Below are 24,135 nucleotides of genomic sequence, written 5' to 3' on the forward strand. Positions count from 1 at the left end.
CCTCTAGTATTCCATCTGCATCATATACCATTTCCCCCCTACTATTTCTCATGTTAACAATTTCTGTACTTTTGTTTCCTTTCATTTTTTTATAAAGTAGTTCAAATATCTTAAAATCCTGACGTGATGGGCCAATTCTGACCGCGGATTGGGATTCTATGTAAAAAATTACTTCGAAAATGACCCTCCAGTTTCCAACAACTGACATGACCCCATTATTTGCAGGCCTGTGTAATTAGTAATTAGTAATTAATAATTAATTAATTAATTCAAACCATTTTTTTGCTATGTAGATACAAACCCTCTAGCTTCAAACTATTTTTTCTTATAATTTATATGCCGAAAATTAATTTTATGGTCATATAAAGAGCAATATATCGCTTTAAACTATTTTTTTGTAATCCAGTTGAGAGTTGTCAAAAAATAAATGAAATTAAACTAAGTTTCCTAAAAATTATATATATACATAATGCTGTAGCTGAAATAGTAGAACAATAGTAGAATAAAGAAAATATCAAACGAAACTTAACGTTTATTTAAGTTACATAAGAAGATGGTAATCGGTAGTTCTATTAGAGCCAATATTTAAAAAAATGCAATTAAAATGGTCTGTTATTTTACCAATAATGACTGTAAACATTCAGAAAAAATATTTCTCATCACATAGAAATACTTGTTCAGAAATTTTTATTTACTCTAAATTGATGCTGCAGAAAATTTTGAATCTTTATGAAGCCTCATTTAATATGATCAATGGGTAATTAATATAGAATCGTTTTGTTAATTTTCAAACATTTATTTAGAACATTAAAAACAGAATACTGTTTCCTTTTAACATTAATAAATAATTTACAATATAAATTTTCTCTTAAATAATAATAATAATAAATAATAATAAATAGAATTTCAGAAAATTTTAAAGTTAAGCAAACTGAAAAGAGCTGCTTAAAGTTATATTGGCGCAGTACGCAACCAAGCAGGTATTCAACAACAATGAGTGCGAGGTTTCGAGAATTTCGTTCCATCAATTTTATTATCTGAGGTAAAAAGTTTATGAGGAATGAGAACTGAGGATATATGTATTACGTAATTCAATATTAGGTGATAAATTCCAGATAAAAAATCAAATAACTCGGTATTAGAGGTAATTCTTAATGATTAAGTTTAATCGGCAGGTCGGCAGAAGTCATTGCCCAGGAGAAGGTAGTGGACATTTCCGGGTTGCAGGACCCTCAACCTGATGAAATAAGAATAAAAAGAACTGAATGGGTAATCCTGATCGCCATCTGCACGCATTTGGACTGCGTTCTTCTTCCGAATGCTGGCAGTCTTCCCGGAGGCTTTTATTGTCCTTTACATGGTTCGCATTTCGATGGTACCGGCAGAGTATGAAAAGGGCCGGCTCCACTCAGTTTGGAAATTCCTCTTCACGATTTTATTACTGAGAACACTATTCTAATAGGATAATAGAACAGTTTCTCTGTTCAACTTTCCAATACATCTATTACCCAGAAAAGACATCTTAGACATCTATTAGTGCGAAACATACTAGAAAGTCATACAAACCGTATAGGAATAAGTGGTCCAAATGTATCGATCATGTTTTACAAATTGAAACAGTTCATTTTTTAAAAAGTTTTAAAATATACGGAATTATAATTCCCAATGGGATTATAGGGATGGCTTATTAAGGTGGTTCAAATTTATAAATGTGGAAATTTAATTTTTTTATTTTTGGTGTTCGGCCCTTCCGGATTCGCTCGTTTTCTAGAAAATGAAATATCCTTTTTTTTTATTTGTCAACAACAACCCGCGCTCCCCCCCCCCCCCCCCCCCCCCCCCCCCCCCTACTTATAGAATTTATATAGGATTTTAAATTGGAAAAGCTCAGTTTTCAAAAAAATAGAAAAAGATAAGGACTTGTTGTTAATATTTGTAAATATATTGCGTCATATTGTACCAAGAAGATGCCCCAAAAAATGCAAATTAGCTATTTTATGTGACATTTTTTTTAGCAAATCGTGAAAAGTTACAATTTTACGGGCAAAATGTTGAAAGAATGTTATAATTTTCAAAAATGTAAAGAAATTGTTTAAAAATGATAGTTCGTAATTTAAACAATTATGAATTTCTTACGCCTTTTTATAGGAAAGGTGGAGAAAGTTCTAGTTTTTTTGAACCTCTTACACTATGTCAATTATTAATAAGTAATTTCTGATCTCAACAAAATCGATCTAAAAAAATAACTATCCATTACCTAACTGAAAAAAAAGATTATTGTTGAAACAGTTACGGTATATGTTTTCAAAAAAAGGACAGCTTTTAAGATTCATTAACTGCGACATTAATTCCAGAAAATAATAACTTTTTAAGATTTACAGAGAAAAACTGTTAAAAAAGGTAAAAATTGTTTGAATAATTGAAAAATATTTTTCACCAGAAATATTACTCTTTAGTATACATTAACTGCTTCATCAGTTCTAAGAAATAGCAACTTTTAAAGATTTACAAAGAAAAATTGTTTTAACAAATAAAAATGGTTTAAATAATTGAAAAATATTTTTTACCAGAAACATTACTCTTTAAAATGCATTAACTGCGTTATTAATTCCAGAAAATTGTACCTTTAATATTTACACGCGAAGAATTTGTTTAAATAATTTACAAAATATCCTCAAAAAATATTACTCTCAAGATTCCTTAATTGTTTCATTAGTTTTAGAAAATAATCATGTCATTTATTTATAAGAGAAAAAGTTGTTTAAATTAATGAAAAATATGTTAAACATCTTGACATTAATAAACTGTACCATTTATCCCAAAATTACCATGAATTTTACGTCAAACTACTATTTTACATTTTTTGGGCCTTTTTCTGAGTTCAATGTAAGGTTGGTTGGAGGTGAAAATTAATAGTTATTAGGTGGAAATGATTTCTTGAACATTTCTAAATAAGTGACTAAACTTTAATTAACAAACAAAAATAATAACAGGTACTTTTTTATTATATTTCCATGTTTTCGCTACATGAAAAATACATACGTAATTAATTTTTTCGGAAAACGAAGAAAATTAGGGGATCGATCAAGATTTCATTTGTAAATAAACTCTTGCCCACTCAACACAAATTTAGTTTATTTATCAAGCAGAGAGCCTTTTTCAAATAATCCAATTTATGTTCCAAAAATTAAATAAGACTGAAATATTAGGATGAAGTTTTTCCAATTGAAATATTTTTTCAATTCTTTCAAAAGCAGATAGTACTTCAAAATGAAATACCCAAAATTGAATAATATATAATGGGCTTAGAATTAAAGAATGTTAAATTAAAACATGTGAAAAAATATTTTTAACATTAAAGGTTTAAAAATTGGACAAGATTCTATTTTTCCAGTTAGATTAGATTAGTTTTTTACCACATTTATACCGTTTTTGTCTTTTTTAGGTATTTAAAATCTCCTTCCTATACGAGATCGTCAGACATTGCTTTTAGCTCCTCACATCCCTTTCCAAATTCTCAATTACTCCAAAGCAATGCCCGGCATGCTCAATCGTGTAGTTTTTGCCAATTTTTAAAATCTCCTATCGCCTGAAGCCGGATTTTTATTTGAAGCGCTCGCATTTTCCTGAACATTTGGTCAGGTATGTGAAAAACTGCAGAATACCGATACCATCGAGTGCCTAAATTCATATCCGGCATCAAACTTTCCGCTCGACAATGACATACGAGATTTTTACTATTTGAGTATCATCACCTAGTTATTAACATGAGTTAAAAATTAGACAACGATTTTAAATTCAAAGCCCCGATGCACTTAATTTTAAAAAGTAATTGCCCTAAATAAAATTTCTAGAAATTAAAATGTTTGACTGAAACGTTCAAAATTGAATATTTTCAACTATATACAGTTCAACATTTAACACACACAAATATTTTGTTAGTGACTATGATAGTTTTAACCATTAATCGAATTAAAATTTTTTAAACCCAGATCGTCAAATTAAACCCTATATCTAAAGAATTGGAATCAACGTTCAATTGATTTTATAAAATGAATCTTAAAGCTAAGAATAATTGCACAATGAATTTCCATTAGGAATGCACAAGGCACAACAGTTCTGTATTTTATACGTATGTACACGATTTTTATGTACACGTAACATATTGACACCGTATATACATTACAGATACAGAAACACATGAGTAGTCGAGTTAATAATGAAAATTAGCTAATAAAAGACCATTTTTAGTGCACAAATAAAATTTTCTTTCAGCCTCTGATCAGGGAAGATGCATGTAAATGCTGAATGGCATTTGTTCGCGTTAAACTCATTGCTCAAAGTATCTCCGTTATGCTGAGGAAATTTCTAGATCCCGAAAGTTACGAGAGCAATAAACGTGATATATTTACAGAATGTTGCTTTCTTTTATTTACATTAATTCTGAACTTATCCGGAGCTTGGCATCATCAAGGTTTTGAGTTCTTCGAAGAGGCTAGCGAGTTTCTCGAAGAGGGTCTGCTGGTGTCCTGAGAGCCAGACTTTTTATCCAGACTTGAAAAAGAAAGAAAAAACGAAACAAATTCATATATCGTTTCAAATAAGCAGGTGTTAATTTAACCAATTGCGAATCGTTATGAACGTTGACGTCTTGATAATAAAATTGGCTCACGCCGTGCAAAGATGAGAATCATATATCCACAAACGAGACGTCATCGTATTAACTTATCATCTTCTGAAGGTATACGATCGGCTCAGCGGGTGATGGTTTAAATTGTATTAACTTTTGCAATTTATGTGTAAGATCCGGAGATTGTTATTACAATGACTTAATAAGATAGTTAGGGGCCGTCCATAAACTACGTTACCAATTTTAGGGAGAGGGGTCACGCTAAAGACTACAATTAGTAACATAGTGGGGGGTTGGAGGTGTTATCAGGAGTATCGTTATGAACTTAGATAGCATTTAGTACGTTTCCTAATTATAAATTTTAAGAACATTTGTGAAGTTTAAGAAAGACGGTTCGGACTTCAACTCGTTTTGTTATAAATTTATACTATTTAGTTGAAAATTCGATTGATCTATTTGGTTTCTACTTTAATTATTCTATTTTTCGGAAATTAATCATCTTGGTTAAAAAATCATCTTTTGGATTGAATGTTGAACTCTCTAAAAAGATGAACTTTCAACAAAATATCAACCTTTACTAAACTAGTTGAATATTCTACCAAAAAGTAGGAGTTTTAAACCAAATAGTTAAATTTTATAACAAATGAAGATAAATTTTTAACGAAACAAAAAAATTTTTTTTTAAAATTAATTACAAAAAATAAATACAAAAAAAGTTACAAAAAAATCCATTTTTCACAATCTGGATGAATTTTCAATCGAGCAGATTAATTTTCAACTAGTGTTGCATAACGATACGAGATGCTCGGTTCTCTTGCTCATTTCCGTCGTTCGAGAAGTATTCTCAAAAACTGAGAATATCATTCTCTCTTTTGTTTTTATCATCTCATCTCATTTCATCTCGTTCCTCACCCGAGCTATCAGCGGAAACGCCATTGACGTAAAATTAAGGTTATCAAATTAAAAAAATAGTTGAGAAAAATGTCAATATGCTATGTACGTTCCAAAAAAATGTTTTATTCAAAAAATTCCTGTCCAAAAAATGTCTTTTAGGTAAAATAATATGACTATGTTATCCATGAATGTTATTCCAACTGCAATTTAAGCTATTCATTTTAATTCTTCTTCAATAATATATTATTTCTTAGATAAAATTACAAAAATTTGAGAAATTTTTCTGGTTTATAAAGTTATCAGTAAAAAATGTTCATTTGAACGTTCAGAGATTCTAGGATATGTAAAACGATCATTTTTAAGATTATTTTTGCAAAAAGAAAATTATTTTTTAAATAAAAATTTCTTTCAAATATTTTGAAATATCCTAAAATATTTGAAATTCCGAGCAAAATTCCTTCAAACAATTTTAAATTCTGGAACTATATTGAAAATTCCTTATGATTATTTAAAATATCATAAAGCCTTACAGGTCCCACAAAATCCTTCTAAATCTTACGAAATTCTTTAGAACTGTATGCAATTTTTAAAAATAATAGCTCAAAATTATTAAAATCGTTGGAAATTCCTTGACATTTATTAATTCGCTTAGAAATTCTTCATTGCTTTTTAAAAATCCTAAATTCGAGCCTTAGATATGTTGAAATCTCTTTAAAAATCTCAAAAATTCCTTGAAAATCCCCTTTAAACTATTTTATTTATATTAAAACTATTTCAAAGAAATAATAAGGATATATTTCAAAAGATAAAAAATTCTTTATTAAATCCGATTCTTAAATACGCAAATTGTTCTTAATATTCTCGTAATTTTGTTATTCTTGTGAAACGAGTTTATACGAGTTCTTGTGAAACGAGACTATACAAAAAATAAACTAAAGAGATAAAAAAAGAGGATTCTACTATTGAAAATCATACGTAGGAACCTTAATTATTAATAAAAGAAGTATATAATTTAATATAAATACACATTTTACTCTAAATGCCAGGATGTTTTTTGTGCCTCCTATGTCTACTTTCATATTTTATGACACTACTGATGACATTTGTTTTTTTACGAATGTTAATTTTGACAGTCACAAGGCAGTTGATCGAAATGTACGATCTTTCGAGAAACTCGCTTATATTAGATGGGATAAGATGAGATTTCATAAAAAAAGACGAGAGCTTTTCTCGTTGTTGCTCATTTCTCGCATTTCTCGCTCAAATGCAACACTATTTTCAACTAAAAAGGTGAATTTTTAATAAAAAAATATAATAGTTGAAACTTAAATAAACATATTAGTTTTTAACCAAAAAGATTAAATTTATACCAAAAAGACGAATTTCCAACAAATTAGGTAATTTTTCATAAAATACCTCAATTTTCGACCTAATAGTTGAATTTTTAAATAATAAAAAAATTTCTAATAAAAAAGTAATAGTTAAGTTTTCAATAAATTTCAGAACTTATTTTCTAATTATAATAATTTTTCAAAAAATAGTTCAATTTTGTAACAAAGAAATACATGTTTCACTAAAATGATGAATCTTTGACTAAAACAACGAATTTTTAACTATATACTGTAACTTTCGATCACGTAGTTGAATTTTCTACCCTTTTTAAAAATGAATTTTTTCAAAGATTCACCTCTTTTGTTGAAAATTTAACTTTTTTTAAATTAATTTTTTTGTTGTTTAAACTTTGTTTTGTATCTGAACATTGAACTGTTCCATTTTTGGTTAGAAACTTATCCTTTATAATTTGAAATTCAACTATTTTGTAGAAAATTCATGTATTTTCTTGAATGTTCGCCTTTTTTGTTGAAAAATTAAGCTTCTGTGTTAAAAATTTATCTTTTTAGTTCAGGATTGAACAATTTTTTAAATTAAATTTTGTTCTAAAAACATTTCCTTGAAAAATTTATCTATTTTTTAAAAAATTCATTTGTTTTTGTTCAATTTATCTGGTTGAAAGTTTTCTTTTTCTTTAGAGAATAATTCTTATTTGTTGAAAATTATTTAGTCAAAAATTTGTCTTTTTTCGGTTGAACTCCAATAGATGAAAATTTAATCATGTGGTTTTATATTCATCATTCTAGATTGAAAAATCATCTGTGTTGTTGAGGATTTACCTATTTTATTACAAATTCGTTTGTTTTCGTTTAAGTCACCAGGTCGAAGATTCGTCTCTTAGTAAAAAAATTGATCTTTTATGCTAGAAGTGTCATTTTTGTTGATAAAAAATAAACATTTTTGTTGAAAATACGTCTTTCGGATTGAAAGCGCATCTTTTTGGTTTAAAATTGAACTATTTTGTCGCAAAAGCAATATATTTCGACTAGAAATCATAGGAATTTATTGTGTTTAATATTGAATCCAATATTATATTTACATTAATTTTATTTGGAAAAAATTATACCCAAATAATTATACACAAATATTTCTGTATACCTGTGCGTGTAAAAAAGCGAATGACTTACCCGTTACTTTTCGAACCTCTCTTAAACATGTCCGTTAATTTCTTCTTCAGGTTTTTCTTATCACGCTTAACGTCCTCGTTAATGCTAACTTCAGAACCCGAGGTCTGCAAAAAGTGCAACAATGTTTAGTAATTGCTCTTTCCTTTATATTAATTGTTATTTATAGAAGACGTTTAATGAGACGCTTACTTGAAGTGAAAACTCCATGGAACTATTGGGATCATCAACGCTTGCGGACTTGGTCAGCTTTGTCGTTAGCTTTTTAATTATACTCTTGCTGTACTTTTTCTCTCGGTGCAGCATTTCACTCTTAGTTGATCCACCAGAAAGTCGACTGAAATTAATAAAAGAAGTAATTAATAATAAAAAAAATCTTTATCTTTACTTTGTTCGTAAAATCTTGAGGTTATATATTTTTGTAGAAGAAATATTAAAATAATGAGTGTTGCCACAGGTCAGGAAATTTAAAACTGGTCAGGGAACTTAAAACTGGCAAATTACATTCAGAAAGAGTCAGTGAATTTTTCATAACAGGAAATTGAAATTAATTTGATTATTTGCTTGAAATATAATTTATTTTTGTAGTAATTGCATCTTTTAGTTTAAAAATTACAACTGTTTGATTGAAAATGTATCTTTTTTTATTGATGATGCAACTATTTTATTTAAAACTCGTCTGTTTTGGTCCGTTTTTGTTTGAAATACAAATATTTTTTGTTTTTAATACAAACTAATTACATTTTTTATTGAAAATTCAACTATCTAGTTGAGAGTGGAACTACCTCCTTAAAAATTAATTTTTATAATTGATGATTCATAATTTTATTCCATGTTTGGTTGGAAATTAATCTACTTCAGTTAAAAATTCATGTATTTTGTTGGATAATCGTCTTCTGTGGATTGGTTGGAAATTTATTTTTTGGGCTGAACATTTATTTCTTCGATTGAAAATTACTTTTTTTACTGAAAAAATATTTTTCACTTGAAAATTTAACTATCTTTTTTAATAAAAATTTGAACTTCTTGGTGGAAAATTCATCTTTTTGGTTGGAAATGCAAATATTTGTTGAAAAATTTATTTATAAAGTTGAATATTTTATTTATTTATTAGGTCTAAAAATTAATTTCGCGCCTTTATTTTTATGTCTTGTAACTCCAAGTGAAATCTTGAAATTTTTGGTTTCCTAAGGTATTGGTAAGGGGCGGCTTGGCGGACTTAACCACAAAAGTGGTTAGTCAAGAATATGTCGTGCGACAAGGAGAATTAGAGAAACTGCGTGCCTTTTGCATTTCAATTGAAAAATCATCATTTTTAAATCTTTGAAATCACTTTTTACAGGTTTAACGTATCACCACACCTTCTCCTAAGGCTGAGAAAATAATTTTGGTCGCCTCAGCTCCTTTTTTTCAATGGGAGTGCAAAGATAATTCAGTTACTCAAATATTCCTTGTCGAACACCATGTTATTGATTAATGATTTTTCAGGTAAAGTCTGCAGGATCGCCATCTATTATATTGTTCTTTAAAGCTGTTCGATATTTTGTGGAAAATTCATCTTTTTTTAATAGAAATTTAATCTCCTTGGTTGAAAATTCATCTGTTTGACCATCAACTAGTACATTTTTGGTTTAGAATTAATCTTTCATTGTTAAAAGTTAAACTACTTGGTTGAAGATTGAACAATTTCTTAATCAAGTATATCTTGGTTTTAAATTCATCATTTTAGTTACAAATTAATTTTTTAAATTTAAAATTTAACTATTTTCTTGAAAATTCGTTTCTTTAGTTGGAAATTATTTATTTTTAATAGAAAATTCATTTGTTTAGTTTCTCTTGTGTTGAAAATACCAATGTTGTAGAAAATCCTTCCTATTGGTTTGAAAATTCGTTAGTATTTGTTGAGGATTCTACAAAGTTGTTGAAAATTCATGTTTTTTTGTTTATTAAACTGTTTTTGGTAAAGCAAAAATATAGTTCATTGGAAATATTAATCATTACATGTTTCGTTAAGAATTTATTTTTTTATCGAAGGTTCATGACTTTGGTAGAAAATTGAACGACATATTTTGTTAAAAATTCCGTTTTTTTGTTGAGAATTAACTGTTTAAACTAAAAACGTAATTCTCTAATTTTTGTTTCAAAACTTATGTTTGAGTTGAAAACTGAATTATTCAATTGAAAATTCATGTACCTTAAGTATGTTTGACTTAATTTGTGGATGACACCTTATAAAATTTCGAATGACTGTTGTCATTAAAAGCGTTTAAAATAAATTTAGAATGAAACCTTTTTTTTTAAATTAATATTATTAATCTGCTTGGTGTAGAGTTGTTTTATATCTAACAAAAATTTAGAACGGTTAGGCAAAATAAAAAAATTGGTCCGGGAAAAATCAATGAAAGTCAGGGAATTTTGAAATTCGTTTTTTGTCGCAACCCTGATAATTCAATCTTAGATGAACATTTTTATATTTATAGAAAAAAAATCTTTAAATCAATCACAATCGTCATTGAAGTAAATATCACTTCCTTTCAAAAATTAAAATTTTGAAATAAATTCTTCCTTACCTGTCAACGCTCGAATCTCTTTGTATACTAAAGTGCCTGGAATCTACTTCTGAGCCATCCAAAGATTGCATACTTGATACGTTACTATCATTTCCCCAAATTGACTGTAAATTGGTAAAAGTAATTTAGAAATTAACAGAACAGTAATTAGACCCAAAACAATTTATCAGTTTGAGTAGACGCCCCCTTACTTCAGCAATGCAGAAAATTGTAATTGGGTAATTCAATTTTACTTGGTGAAACAACTATGTGGACTTTAAAAAGCGAATCTGGCATTGTTCGTAAAATATTTCTACGAACCTGATCGTTTTTGCTTGTAGTCTGTTCCAGCGAGAGACTCTTTCTCTTCAAAGTTGGTTTACGACTTGGAGTTGTTCCTCTTCGAGTGTCATTGTCGATGGACGTTGACCTGAAAAGTACCAACAGATATCTTTGATAGAAAAATATTAAACATTATTTCAACTCGTTTAAGACAAAGTTTCAGGAAGTCAATGACAATTCAGGGAATCTGAAAAAACTTGAAAAAGTCAAGGCATTTCTGTAAGTAGCACTTTCAATAACTGTCCAGAGTAATTAATTAAATAGTTTATGAGTTTTAATTAAAAATGTAAATAATTTAATAATGAATAATTTATTTGGTTAACATTTTTTCTCAAATTAATTATTCTATTACAAATTCATGTCTTTAACTGAAAATTGTACTGTTAAATTGTATTTTGCTGTTAATTAATTTGTTCCTTTTGTAAAAATTAATTTTTAAATTTAGTTTTTTCAACTAGCCGCTGTTTGGTTAAAAGTGCAGCATTTTTGGCAGATGTTTAATGCTTTTTGTTTGAAAATTCTTGTATGTAGGCTGAAAGCTCAGCTACTTGGATGAGAATTAAACTATTTTATTAAAATCTAATTATTTTGTTGAAAATTCAACTATTATGTTGGTCATCTTTTTTGGTCGAAAATGAATTTTGTTGTTGGAATTTCAACTGTTGATATTGGTGGGTCCATTTCAAGTGATAACAAGAATTTTCTTCATAAAATGGGATTTGGTTGTAACTGGGTGTATTCAGTTATATATTAGTGAAAAAAAAATTCCTCAAGTGATTTTTGAAAATTCGATTAAATGACGGACATATGGGAGTTCGAGAGTTTTTGTAACTTTTTTTTTGAATATTTGTTTCCTCGGTTCTAATTAACCGATATGACTTTTCAATACATGAAATTATTTGTATTGACATATACATTTAAATAATAAAAAATATATTTAGAAAAAAACAATTATCACTTTTTTTTAACTCAAAAAACTAAAATCGCGTTTTTGAAAATATACGTTTCCTCCAATATTTTAGATTTTTTTCTTATAAGAAGCCATACATATGATCCACAAGTCCTAAAAGATTTATTTTGGGACCGACAGTGGTTAGTGAGCAAATAAATAAAACGTAATGTTTTACACGACGCAGCGACGCGACACGACGCGGCTACTGCGTGGCGTGGCGCAGTTCTGTATCTCTTCAGAAACATCAATGCTTTTAATTAAACATATTGATTGATCAAATTAGTAAGCAAAGATGGAAATCCTTTTTTGCAATAATTTTTTAAATATAATTTGAAGAAACTGAATCAGTAAGAGCGAGATATAAACAAAAATGTTAGTATGGTCTTCGTATGCTGTAGTAGGGTCATCGAAATGGGAATGACAGCCTGTATTTTTTGTGTACCCTCAATTGAAATACAATTTTTTAATCTTTCGCTTAAAAGTGCTTCTTCTGCAATATATTTTGTAATGAGATATGATTGTGATGTGATTATCGTACGGACGCTGAAAATTTGTTTTAGCATCCGCTCTTTTGACAATGCCACCAATGCCATCACAAGGATATTTGTCATGTGCAGTTGCATGGAATTTCCATTTCGCTTTACATTCTTCATCTTGCTCGTGGAGTGTTAAGTTGGCAACGTTCTTACGGTTCTTGTACTGCACAGTTGAACCATCTGTGTTCTTTTGTCTGATATTATAGCGTAAATTACGTGTTTTAATTCACCTTTCGGTGTTCTATAGTATCACAAAAGAATGAACGGTCACTCGTGTTTTTGACCAATGCTTACCTTGAGAAGCATCTTGTAAATCAATCGTATGGTTTTCAAAAAAATCTAGTTGAACAAGAATTTATCCCACTAATAAATTATACTTGACGCTATTGATATGCATACTTTGTTGTTTTGCAACAAAATCATATGGAAGAAGTTGTTTCCTATCTTCGCTTAAGCTGTTAAAAATGTATCTGCTGGGGCCATGACAGTTTCTAAATCTGTTTATCCACGTTTAACCACTGTTTAATTTTGATATCTTCAACACAACTTTTGATGTAGGATTTTTCTAAAAGAAGTTTAAGGGTTCTCATCGCCGAGACAGTTCGTACATTCATTGAAATAACACGCTATTTGTGCAGGATTACAAATCGACTAGGGTATCCAATGCTTAACGGTTGGAAATGATAACGAATTAGCTTTTGCCAATTGTTTTGTATTCCCATCAATAAACATAAGTTCTTTCTGATGGGGAATGCAGATGCAAACTATGTGGGTACCACTTTTTCCAGCCAGAACGCACTCTTTCGGTCTTAAATCTGCAAACTTTGAAAATCCAATTCTTTCCCTAGGAAAAGCGACCTTAAAAAGTTCATACAGCTCTAAAATTACATCAAACTAAACGTTTTTGAATGTTTTTTTTTTCTCTCTGGTTACTTTCACGGATGCGCAATAGTTTTTTCCTGGCATGATAAGACTATTGTCATCATAATTATAAAATTCTTTTACGCACAATACCCTTTGTTCTGATAAAGTTTTTCCCGCTTTTGTGTCTCTGAAGGAAATAGAAATACTTTTGAATTTATTAATTCTTCAACTGTACAAGTCATATGATAAGAAGAATTGAAAACGGATTGAAATTTTCTGATTGTCCAATTGTTCGGAAAACTGGTTAAAACTGAAATTTGTCTTCTTTTGCTTAATTCAGCTTCATTGAAGCTAAAGAAAAACAAAATCATTCTGAGCAAGCAGTGTTTCCAATGTGATGTTTACTCTAAAGACAGTACGTGTGAATTATGAGAGTAGAGTTCTTTGGTTATTCCAATGCAGGTTTAGACAAGCACGCTACCGCGAATATAGAAACAAAGGCGAATCGCAGTGCACGTGGTGCGGTGTAGCATAATGCTGGAATATTTCTTCAACAATATGCAATTCTATAGAATTGCATAAGCTGAGTTACAGCCAAATCCCATTAAATGAAAAAATTCATATTAACACTTGAAATGGACTCCACCTGAACTATTGTGATAAAAGTTCAACACATTTTTACTTAAAAGCTTCAAAAATTATATTCTTGAGTTGAAAATTCAACTGTTTTGGTAGAATTTTTATCGTTTCGGTAAAACCTGCAACTGTTTTGTTGCAAATTAATCCGTTTTGATTTAGGATTCTACTTTTTTGTTCAAAATGCGTCTTTCTTTTTAATTTAACATTTTCTCATTTAAATTAAAATCTTGTTTGGTTGAAGTATCAACTATTACATTTTTCGTTAAGAATTCATCATTCTTGATTGAAAATTTGAAGTACTTAGTTGACAGTTGAATGCTTTATTGTAAACATTCCTTTTTTGTTAGAAATGAAGTATTTTAGTAAAAAAATGTATCTCTTTAGTTTATAATTAAAGGGTGTGCGGTCTAAACCTTTAAATTGACATTTTTTTCGAAATTGCCTTTTTCTTTTCTGAAACATTTTGTATATGTAGTTAATACTCCACAAACGAAACGGCAAAATTCCTTTTCGGTTTTTAAAAATAAATGTTCGAAAATCGCTTTTTGGTATCTAGAGCATAGGTCCGTGATTTAAACCTGTTAACTGCTCAAGGCGTCTTATGGGAAATACGTGTTTTTCTTCAATTTGACTCAGTTTACTCGTATATAAAACTTGTCCGCAGTTAAAAAAACAACGCGAAAAATGCGAGTCTCGGAAAACCAATAGAAGATCTGCAGACAACAGGTTTAGACCGATGGACCCCTTGTAGATAACAAATTCAAGTATTTGATTGAAAATCAACTTTTTTATTTAAAATTCAATTAGATCGTTGGATATTTAACCATTTGTCCAAGTCATCTATTTTGTTTAAAAAAATTCATCCTTGTAGGTTTAAAATTAAACTATTTAAGCAATGGTTCAACATTTTTATTATAAATTCGTCTCTTTTGCTTGAACTATTCACTATTTGTTTTTAAGTGCAACTGTTTGGTTAAGAGCTAATTTTTTTAGTTGATAATTAAACTAGTTTTTCCAAAATAAATGAAATCACTTTCAAAAACATTTTACTTTTTTCTTGAAAATTTATCTTTTTTGGTTCAAAATCGAACCATTTCGTTGAAAATACAATATATTTAAATTTAAAGCAATATTGGTATGAACATTAATTTTATCTAAAAAAAAGTTACTTCCTTATGCTATCCCTATTTTCGTAGAAAAAATACCCCTATTTCCCTTGTTTTTAGAGCATTTTGGGCTGTAAAAATTGAAAATGTTACAAGATTAGAATTCTGGCCGTAAAATGTTAATGGTCAGGAAAAATGAAAAATGAGGCACGCAAAATGAAAAATGGTCAAGGAATAGCCAGGGGATTTGGAAAATGATGGTTTTTGTAACCATCCTGCAATAAACAATAAACATTAGAAATTTTGTTTCCGTTACCTTTTACCGAACTTCTTTGTCCGATTGGAAGTGCTCTCATCGCTAGATTTCTTTGATTCCTGCAGTTCTTTTGCTACCTCCATTAATTTCCCGATTGTGTATTCAAGTTTTTCGGCTCTTCCTTCCATCTTTCCACCTGTAAGAATGTGGAAAATTTAAGATTAATTAGGGAATGTTCAGTAATAACGCAAAGATAATTTTTTTAATTCAAGACCAACCCCCCTATTTCAAGGACACTTCATATTATGTTACCCCCCTCCCCCCTCCCTTTTTAAGAAAGATTTTATTTTTTCTTCTTAATTTATGAACAATACAGCAATTATCTATAAAACGAGTAAACGAGATTTTAATGATTTCAGAATATTTTATAAGATTTCCAGGGATGGGAATTTCAATGTCGATGTTAATTCAAGAGAATTCAAGAGAATTTAAGGGATTTAAGGAACGTCGCTAGTATTTAAGGGATTTCGAAAGATTTCCGGGTATTCCGCAAGATTTCATTGAAATTTTTAAGAATGGTTTACTCAACGGCTCTATATTTCTTGGACATATGCAATGTTAAATATTACGTAATAAAAATGAAATCAAACAAATAATAATATGATGTGTATAATAGTATAAAAAGTAATCTTAAGTGCCAAAACAGTTTCTATTAGAATATTTAAAAATATATATTTAAAAGACAAAGTTATTATATAGCCAGAAATTAAACTAAACCAGGGAAACTGCAGGAATTAACCAGAAATAAATATTCGAGCCGATAATCTCTACTAAAGTTTTAAAAAACGTTAATTTTGAAATGTTTCAGAAGAATGAGACATTTTTTAAAAGATTTCTGGGAAAATTTGAAATTATTTTTATTAAAAAAAATGAACCTTAATTGAATATTTCAAAACATTAAAAAAGATTTGAAAATGTTTCAAACAATTTTTCAAAAAAGTATTTTTTATAAGAAAATGCAAGTTTTTCAAGATTTCTAAGAATTTTAAAAGATTTCAAGAAAAAAAGTCTCTTTAGATTCCTGGAAAATTAATGAATGATGTTCTGTTAAATAAATTTAATATTTAAAAAAAATTTTTTTAAATTTCACATATTTCTGAAATATTTTAAAAAAAGAATCTAGAAGATATTAAGGCAATATTTTTTATTTAAAAATGTTTTTTTTATAATTTTGGGAACAATTTCATTAATTCTAAAATATATTTGGAAATTCTTTGGGTTCAAGAATTAAAAGTCAGAAGCGTTTGAAATAGAAGATTTTGGATAAAAATATTTTTTTTATCAACTGTGGATATATATTATAGTGAATTTTTAAAATTGAACTGTAGATTAAGGATTAACAAGTGAATAATAATTGGTTTTACAAGACGATTCGAAATCTGTTTAAAATTTAATCATTTTCAGATCTTTAACGTTAAAAATTAAACTGTTTCAATTAAAAATTCTTGGTGGTTAAACAAATTTAAATGCCCAATTTATACTTTATAAATTACTTTCAATATTAAAATAACTTCAAAATAATATATTTATAATTTAAGCCTTTTATTAAATGTAAAATATTGTTATAGATTAAAAACTGAAAACCTGAAGCGTTTTAATTAAGAAAAATAGCATTTGCCTAATATTTATCAATATTTTGTTGTTCACGTAAAATAAATGATTATAAATGAAATATTTAAAACTAAACTTTAAAAGTTACATTTTTCATTTTTCTATTTGACAAAAATTAATTTACAAGTAAAATTATTGAATTTTGATTTATAAGAAATGTTAAACACCTATAATTCCTCGAAAAATTTTTTAGAAGGTCTGGAAAGATTCAAAATTCATAAAAAATTTTTAATTATTTTAAATAATTTAAAAATAACAACAGTTTTAATTAATTCAAATGGAAAAATTGTCAGCATTAGTGTTCGAATTTTTAAATTTCATTGACCTTGAAAAATATTTGCGGGCCTGGAAAATCTCGGAAATGACCGGGAATTTTTTCATGCGATTAAAACGGCCACCCTGAATGAATAAAATTACACATAGAAAAAGCTTATGTGAAATGCCTTTTTTTTATTCGTTCTTCTATCAAAAGGAAAGTTGATATTTACAGGTGAGATATAATCGTAAATTAAGTGGACAAAAATGAGTAGACGCCCTGAATTTTTCGGGACCCCCCCCCCCTCTCTCTAAAAAAGCCTGGCGTAATAAATGGACACTCCTTTATAGAAACAGGAAAGCGATAAAAGTTAGTATGAGGAAGATAAGAGATATGTAGGTACATCCTAAAGTGGTATACTAAAATTTGATTTGCATATCAACATGAGATACCTTTATCGTCCTTGGTTTCCAGCATTGGCGAAGATTCTCTTGATTTTGGTCCCTGCAAAATGCAAATAGAAGTAGATAAATCTTTTTCAACGACCTGTTCTAAAATTTACAAGGTTTTCAGTTGAGCATACCTTCAGTCTTCTTGGAGGAGTGGGTGTGTAAACTTCAGGGGGTTTCTTTTCAGTCGAGCTCTTCAACTCTGGGAAGAGTTTCATCAAGTCGTCGACTTGTTGTAGCAAAATGTTAATGTTACGAGCTTCCGTCTGTTCTATGTGCCGTTTATTTGCTATAATCGTTTTTAGTTCCTCCCTTTCCCTCTCGTGACGCTCTTTTTCTCTCCGCATCTTCTCATTACTTGTTCGCAACTTTGCGTGGGCGTCTCTCAATTCGAGTAAATCGCATTGCAACTGAAATGTAATACAGTCGCGGTTTAACTACTGTTACTTACTTCATTAAAAGGCACGTGAATGTAAACATTCCCTTTAATGGAGTACCTTTCTCCTAAAAAAAAAGTAATATCTTTTATAAATTGCAGTTCCGGTTAGAACCAGTCATCACAGTATCTATTCTTCTTAAAAAGATGGGAAGGCTAATTTTGTTTTTAAAAATTGATGATAAAAAGGTTGTGTAAGTTAAAAATATAAAATCAATAGTTATTAGTATACTTGAATTTGTTGAACACGTCACAAATTCATATCAGTGTCCTAAAAAAGCTCATTTTTTTTCTTCTGATGACGCATCCCCTCAACTTGTTCTATTTAACAAAAGTAATAATTGTATAAATATAAATAAATAAATAAATATATATATATTTATTTATTTATAAGTATTATATAATAATGTTGATTATTAGGATAGTTGTGGGCGTCTGCATGGAAATGGCCCTTTTTGCATTTTAGGAGCAAAATGAACCCTTTGAGTTGAAAAATGTGTCATCGGGGCTCAAGTTAGAAAAACGCCAATATCTCTTAAACCAGAATATAAGGGCCCTTTCCATGCCGACGCTCACAATTAATGGTAATTTTTGAGCGAATAAAATTATTATTCTTTCGAAAATTACCATTAATTTTGGACGTCCGCGTGAAAATATAACCATCATTTCTATTCCTTGATATGCAATTAGCATACCACAGAATAGAACTGATGGTACCATACGTTCAGACATTATTTTGCTTTAATTAGACTGATTAGGCCATAAAAAATTTTCTGAACGTATGGTACCATCAGTTGGATTCCCTGAGAAACAATTATTACATCTACGAAAATGAACATTATTTAATCATTTTATTCATTTGAGAACAGTTTAAAGACACAGGACCACGGCTTAAAATTATTTAAAAAAGAAATGAAAAATATAGATTTATTTTTTCACTAAAATGTCGTCATCAAAAAAGGATTGATTAATATAAGTCAGGAAATTTGTATGTACCTGGTAAAACCTAGAATTGCCAGGGAATTTTTTAGAGAGCGTGCTTCATTTCTGTTTAAATTGTAAAATAAAATTGAATAACAATGATTTTTTATTTATAAAAGAGACTTTATGTTACTATATTTGAAAATTTTGTGACAAATTCGTTCTCTTTAAATTTAAAATAAATTTTGATAACTGAAAATCTAGCTATTTTAGTTTTGGTTTAAAATTTATCCTTTTTAGTTAAAAATTCATGTATTTGGATGAAAAATCGTGTATTTTTTTGAGAATTCGTTTTTTTGGTAGAAAATTAGTCTACTTGGTTAAAAATATATCTTTTTTGTTAAAAGTTCAACATATCGTTTAAAATTATTCATTCGCTCGAACAAAAAACCAATTTTATGAAAATTCAAATCAAATTAGCCTTTTTGGCTCAAAAATGAACTGTTTTGTCGAAAATTTGTTAAATCTTTTGCTGATAATTTAAATAGTTTAAAACTGAAAATCTAACTATTCCAGTTGAATTGACAAAATAATCATGGTGAATTTTGAATAGATTCATTGTATGGCACTGAATAGTAATCAAAAATTATAAATGAAAAAAATTGTATTTTACTTTAATAAGTTAGAATTTTGGTTTAATTTCCCCAAAGCATGTTATTCCCAATTGTTTTATTATTATTATACTGAGAAACTGATGAAAAACTGTACATAAAATTTGCCATAATTTATTTCACTGAAGGAATTCTTTTTAATTATTCATGATTTTGAATTTTTATATTCAAGAACCCAGTAGGAGTTATTAGTTGATTTAAAACCCTTTTTTCACTCCTCCGTTCTATTGTATCTATAGATTAAGTAACCGCATTATTTTTTATGTTCTACAACTATTTTGGACAACGTTGGACTCATAAATTTCCAATAAATTTATATAATGTTTGAAAAATAGAATTTTAAAATATCGGGAAAACCTTTTCTTTCTGAATTTATTAGCTCATGAAATTCAAATTCAGATACATATTGAGGTCGCTTTAAATTTCTAGTTTCTAAATTATAATAACGATTTCAATACGCAGAGCTCTGTTAAAAAAATAAAACTTTTACTATTTTTAATAATGATATCTAGAAATCCTCTAATTAAAATCCTTGATCAAAATACGCTTTCCTTGATGATATCAAATTATCCAATCTTTAATTTGCAATTCTCTCTTTAATATGTATAAGTTCGTTTCCATTTAACTAGTTTGTCTTGTTCTTAATAAAGCCGCTCATAGGTATCTATTATGCAATTAGCAGACGATTGCAAAAAGAGATTATTACCTCAATAAGCTTTTTCTTATTATCATCCTTCTCTTCGTCGAAGACCTTCTTGAGTTGATCCTGTTTTCTCTTATTTTCTAGTCGTTCCTTATCGCGTTCCCTTTCAACCTGTAAATTTGATACGAATTAGTCGGATTCGATAAAGACGTAAAATTATTGACTCGATTACACATTTTTCCTAGTTATCAAACAATCGGGGTTATTAAATTACAAGCTGCATAAACGCACTTCGAATAGTGTTTGCCGCAAGTCTCGAGCGAGCGTTGCCGTTTCTTGAAGTAATCTGTGCTGATCCTCTCTTTCTTTTTGCCAAGCAAGTTCCATACGCACTTTCAGGCCTGGAATTTTCGTTCGTCCACTCGAGAGAAGACGCTCTTCCTCCAACTGCAATGACAATCTCATTGTTATGTAAATCGGCGGCTTTTAAAATAAGATAGGAATTATTCGAAGAAAAGAATGGAACTCTCTTAAACTGAACCAGCGAAATTGTCACTGGTTGAAACATTATTTTGAATTATTATCGGTAAACCAATGATTTTTCGATTTCGACTGGGTGAACCAGAAAGTGACTCTACTGGTACAGTTTCTGCAATATACCAGTGACGCCAAATGAAATATTCAACTAGTGAGAGCTTTGATTAAATATATTATAGGAAATTTCAAAAGATTCCGAAGAATTATTAATTAATTTGATTATTTTTTATGAATTTAGTGGCGCCGGAAAGAAAGGGGGGGGGGGGGGTAAACTCTCTTTCTATCTTATATGGTAGACATAGGTACATTCAGATTTAGGCGGCATTAATTGCCCCCCCCCCCACCCAAACAAAAATTGGGGGTGCCCCCCTGTTTCGGGACCACTGTAGGGATTTTAAACATATAATAAATATTTCACTTTTAAAAGATGTCATGGGATTTTATACTATCGTAGTAGATTTTTCAGAATGTATTCACAAGAAGTGAGGTGTTTTGTAGGATTTCAAAGGGTTTTAAATATTTTAAGGAATCTTAAAAGATTCTTAGAACAATTTTTATTGATTTTAATAATTTGAAGGGATTTCAAGGCGAATGCAATATTTTAGGATAAAGAATTTTCTAGACTTTCGGAAGATATGGAACGATTTCACAGAATCTATAAGCTTTGAAGATACTTTAAAAGATTTCGAGAAGTGAGGTATTTTGTAGCTTCTCAAAGATTTAAAGAGATTTTAAATTATTTTTTGGAATTTACCCTGTATTATTATTATTATTATTATTATTATTATTATTATTATTATTATTTTAATTATTAACTCATTCTGAATTCTTTTAATTTTTTGGAATTCTTATGAATTTTTCTAATTCGTTTAAATTGTTTAAAATTTATTTAACTCTACTTAATTCAGCTTATTTTTTGAATTTTGTATGGTTTTTATTACATTGATAAATTGATCAAAGGATTTGGAATATTTTAAGGTATTTTTTCGAATAACTTGGAATTTTCCAGAGCTTTGAAAAAATGAAAAGGATTTTAAAAGATTTGAAATAATTTAGATTATTTAGAAAGATTACAAAGAATCTTTTGATTAATTTCAGTAATTTAATGAGACTTCAAACGATTTGAAATATTTGAGGGCATTGTAAAAGAGTCCCGGGCGTTTTTAAGGGCTTCAAAAAGTTTCAAAGGATTTGAAAAGATATGGAAAGATTTGAAATATTTTAGGAAATATTAAAAGAATCCCAGAAATTTTTTATTTATTTCAATAGTTTGAATGGATTTCAAAGACTTTGAAATATTTTAGGGTTCTTAGAATTCCAAGGCATTTTTAAGGGTCTTAATTTTCAAGGGTTTTAATCATTTTAAGCGATTTTAATATTTAAATTGATTTCAAAGAATTTGTTAACACGAAGTGAGGGCTTTCGTAGTGTTTCAAAAATTTTGAAAAGATTTTCAAATACTTTTTGCAGTTAATTTGAAATTCGCTCTGAATTCTTATCAATTAATCCTGAATTCCTCTAAATTCTTTTGAATTCCTCTAAATTCTTTTGAATTCTTCTAAATTCACTGAATTTTACTCAAGTCAATGGATTCTTAAAAAGTTTTCGTTTAACTCATCAAATTTGACCGAATTCTTTTGAATGATCTTTTAATTTTTCTATATCATTTCAAACTTATTCAAATCTATGAATTTTCTTATATTTTTCAATTTTTTTCTATTTATTTGTTTTATTTTTTTATACAGATTTCAGTCATTTTTCTTTTTACGTTATAAAATAGTAAGGTTTTCAAAATCTTACGAGATTTGAAATAATTTTTCGGAATTTCGCCTGAATTCTTATTAATTTACCGTGAACTTTTTTATTTAATTCAAATTAATTCAATGGATTTTCTTTAAATCTTTAAAAGTTTTTATTTAATTGATTAGAAAGTATTTTAACCTCACCTAGAGATTCTTAGCCATTCCAGTATATTCCTTGGAATTCCCTTGAAGATTTCTAAGCTTATTTTAAAGCCACTGATTTGAATGAATTTTTTAAATATTTTAAAATTGTTTTCAATTCATTTAAACTTTTTGAAATTCATCCTGAATTTTTATGAATCTCATCGAAATTCTTTTCACATTAAACTCCCCTAAATTTTTTCCAATTTCACGATTAATTTTAACTTAACTCGAATTGCTTTGAAATATTATGAATTTATGCTGGATTTTCTTCCCTTCCAGTGATTCGCTGATTAAATCAGTTACGGGATTCCATCAGTAACACTTTTCTAGCTTCTTCAACCAGTGATATTTTACTGGAAATCAGTGAGATTTCACTGGTTCATTTTAATAGAGAAAAGTTAAATTGAGGGCAAACAATACTGTACTTCATTTATGCGCGACTGCATTTCTGATAATTTTATTTGCCACGCAGACTTTTCTGATACTAATTCAGTCTTTAATTTAGAAGCCTCGAGCTTCGTTTCTGATAATTCGTCCTCCATGGAAAGAATTTGTTTCTCCAGAACGGTCACGTTCATCAGGGATGTTTCTTCATCCTGAAAATTAAAGAAATGTTATTAAGTTTTTTTTGTGATTCCATTTTAATACATTTCTGATACTTAATCAATGGAAAATTAATTTAGAAGAAAATTCAAATTAAAAATTAATCTTTGAGGTGAAGCATTACAAATTAAAGAGTTTTGAAATGCATTTTATATAATATTTAAAACGGTAAAAAACGACGAAATTTGTAGGCACATACATAATTATAAGTATTTAAAAATAAATCTGGAAAAAATCGTAACTTAATTAATAATTAATTAAAACTGATCAATATTAATTGAAATTAATCATTTCTGCAGGCTTTTGAAAAATTCCTTTACACATTTGATTTCAAAGTTTCTATCTTTGTATAAACGAACTAGTATTTTTTAATATTTAGAAATTTCCAAATACTTGAAACGATAATTAATAATTTGAAATTAAAGCGCCTGAAACTAAAATAAAATATTGAATGATCTTAAATTGGAAGCTTTCGCAACCAAATGACACTATATTAGTTAAATTAATAAAAATGTCTATATTTTGAATGCAGTGAAAAGGATTTGAATATCTATTATTTTTGAATAAAAAAATTTCAAATTTACAGAAATTGTAAAACTAAAAAAAATGAAATATACTACGAGGGTAGTTCAATAAGTCCTTAGAATGACCAACAGATGGCGCGCGAATCGCTCTAAATCATCTGTTTTCAGTCAGCACCACTCCCGACTAGATATAT

The 24,135-nt window shown here is 28.5% G+C and overlaps 2 protein-coding genes across 8 annotated transcripts in view; one reads left to right on the forward strand and one right to left on the reverse strand.

Moving 5' to 3' along the window:
• The window catches only part of LOC117182961 (ionotropic receptor 21a), a 40,768-nt gene extending 39,376 nt beyond the window's left edge, over nucleotides 1-1,392 (forward strand). Inside the window, exon 10 of the mRNA XM_033376080.1 lies at nucleotides 1,176-1,392. Coding sequence (XP_033231971.1) covers nucleotides 1,176-1,392 — 217 coding nt within the window. The remainder of the gene's footprint in view (nucleotides 1-1,175) is intronic.
• Nucleotides 1,393-4,087: 2,695 nt separating this feature from the next.
• LOC117167122 (golgin IMH1) overlaps nucleotides 4,088-24,135 on the reverse strand; it is a 92,091-nt gene continuing 72,043 nt past the window's right edge. For all 7 annotated transcript variants that reach the window (XM_033351798.1, XM_033351794.1, XM_033351796.1 and 4 more), the window contains 11 exons: nucleotides 23,240-23,410; nucleotides 20,623-20,778; nucleotides 20,395-20,502; nucleotides 17,795-18,070; nucleotides 17,664-17,715; nucleotides 15,345-15,480; nucleotides 10,911-11,019; nucleotides 10,611-10,714; nucleotides 8,233-8,377; nucleotides 8,044-8,147; nucleotides 4,088-4,554 (listed from right to left, as the gene is read on the reverse strand). In XM_033351798.1, the coding sequence (XP_033207689.1) occupies nucleotides 4,470-4,554; nucleotides 8,044-8,147; nucleotides 8,233-8,377; nucleotides 10,611-10,714; nucleotides 10,911-11,019; nucleotides 15,345-15,480; nucleotides 17,664-17,715; nucleotides 17,795-18,070; nucleotides 20,395-20,502; nucleotides 20,623-20,778; nucleotides 23,240-23,410 (1,446 nt within the window). In that variant the 3' untranslated portion in view covers nucleotides 4,088-4,469. The remainder of the gene's footprint in view (nucleotides 4,555-8,043; nucleotides 8,148-8,232; nucleotides 8,378-10,610; nucleotides 10,715-10,910; nucleotides 11,020-15,344; nucleotides 15,481-17,663; nucleotides 17,716-17,794; nucleotides 18,071-20,394; nucleotides 20,503-20,622; nucleotides 20,779-23,239; nucleotides 23,411-24,135) is intronic.

The sequence above is a fragment of the Belonocnema kinseyi genome, chromosome 2, assembly GCF_010883055.1.
Source record: "Belonocnema kinseyi isolate 2016_QV_RU_SX_M_011 chromosome 2, B_treatae_v1, whole genome shotgun sequence".
NCBI lineage: Eukaryota > Metazoa > Arthropoda > Insecta > Hymenoptera > Cynipidae > Belonocnema > Belonocnema kinseyi.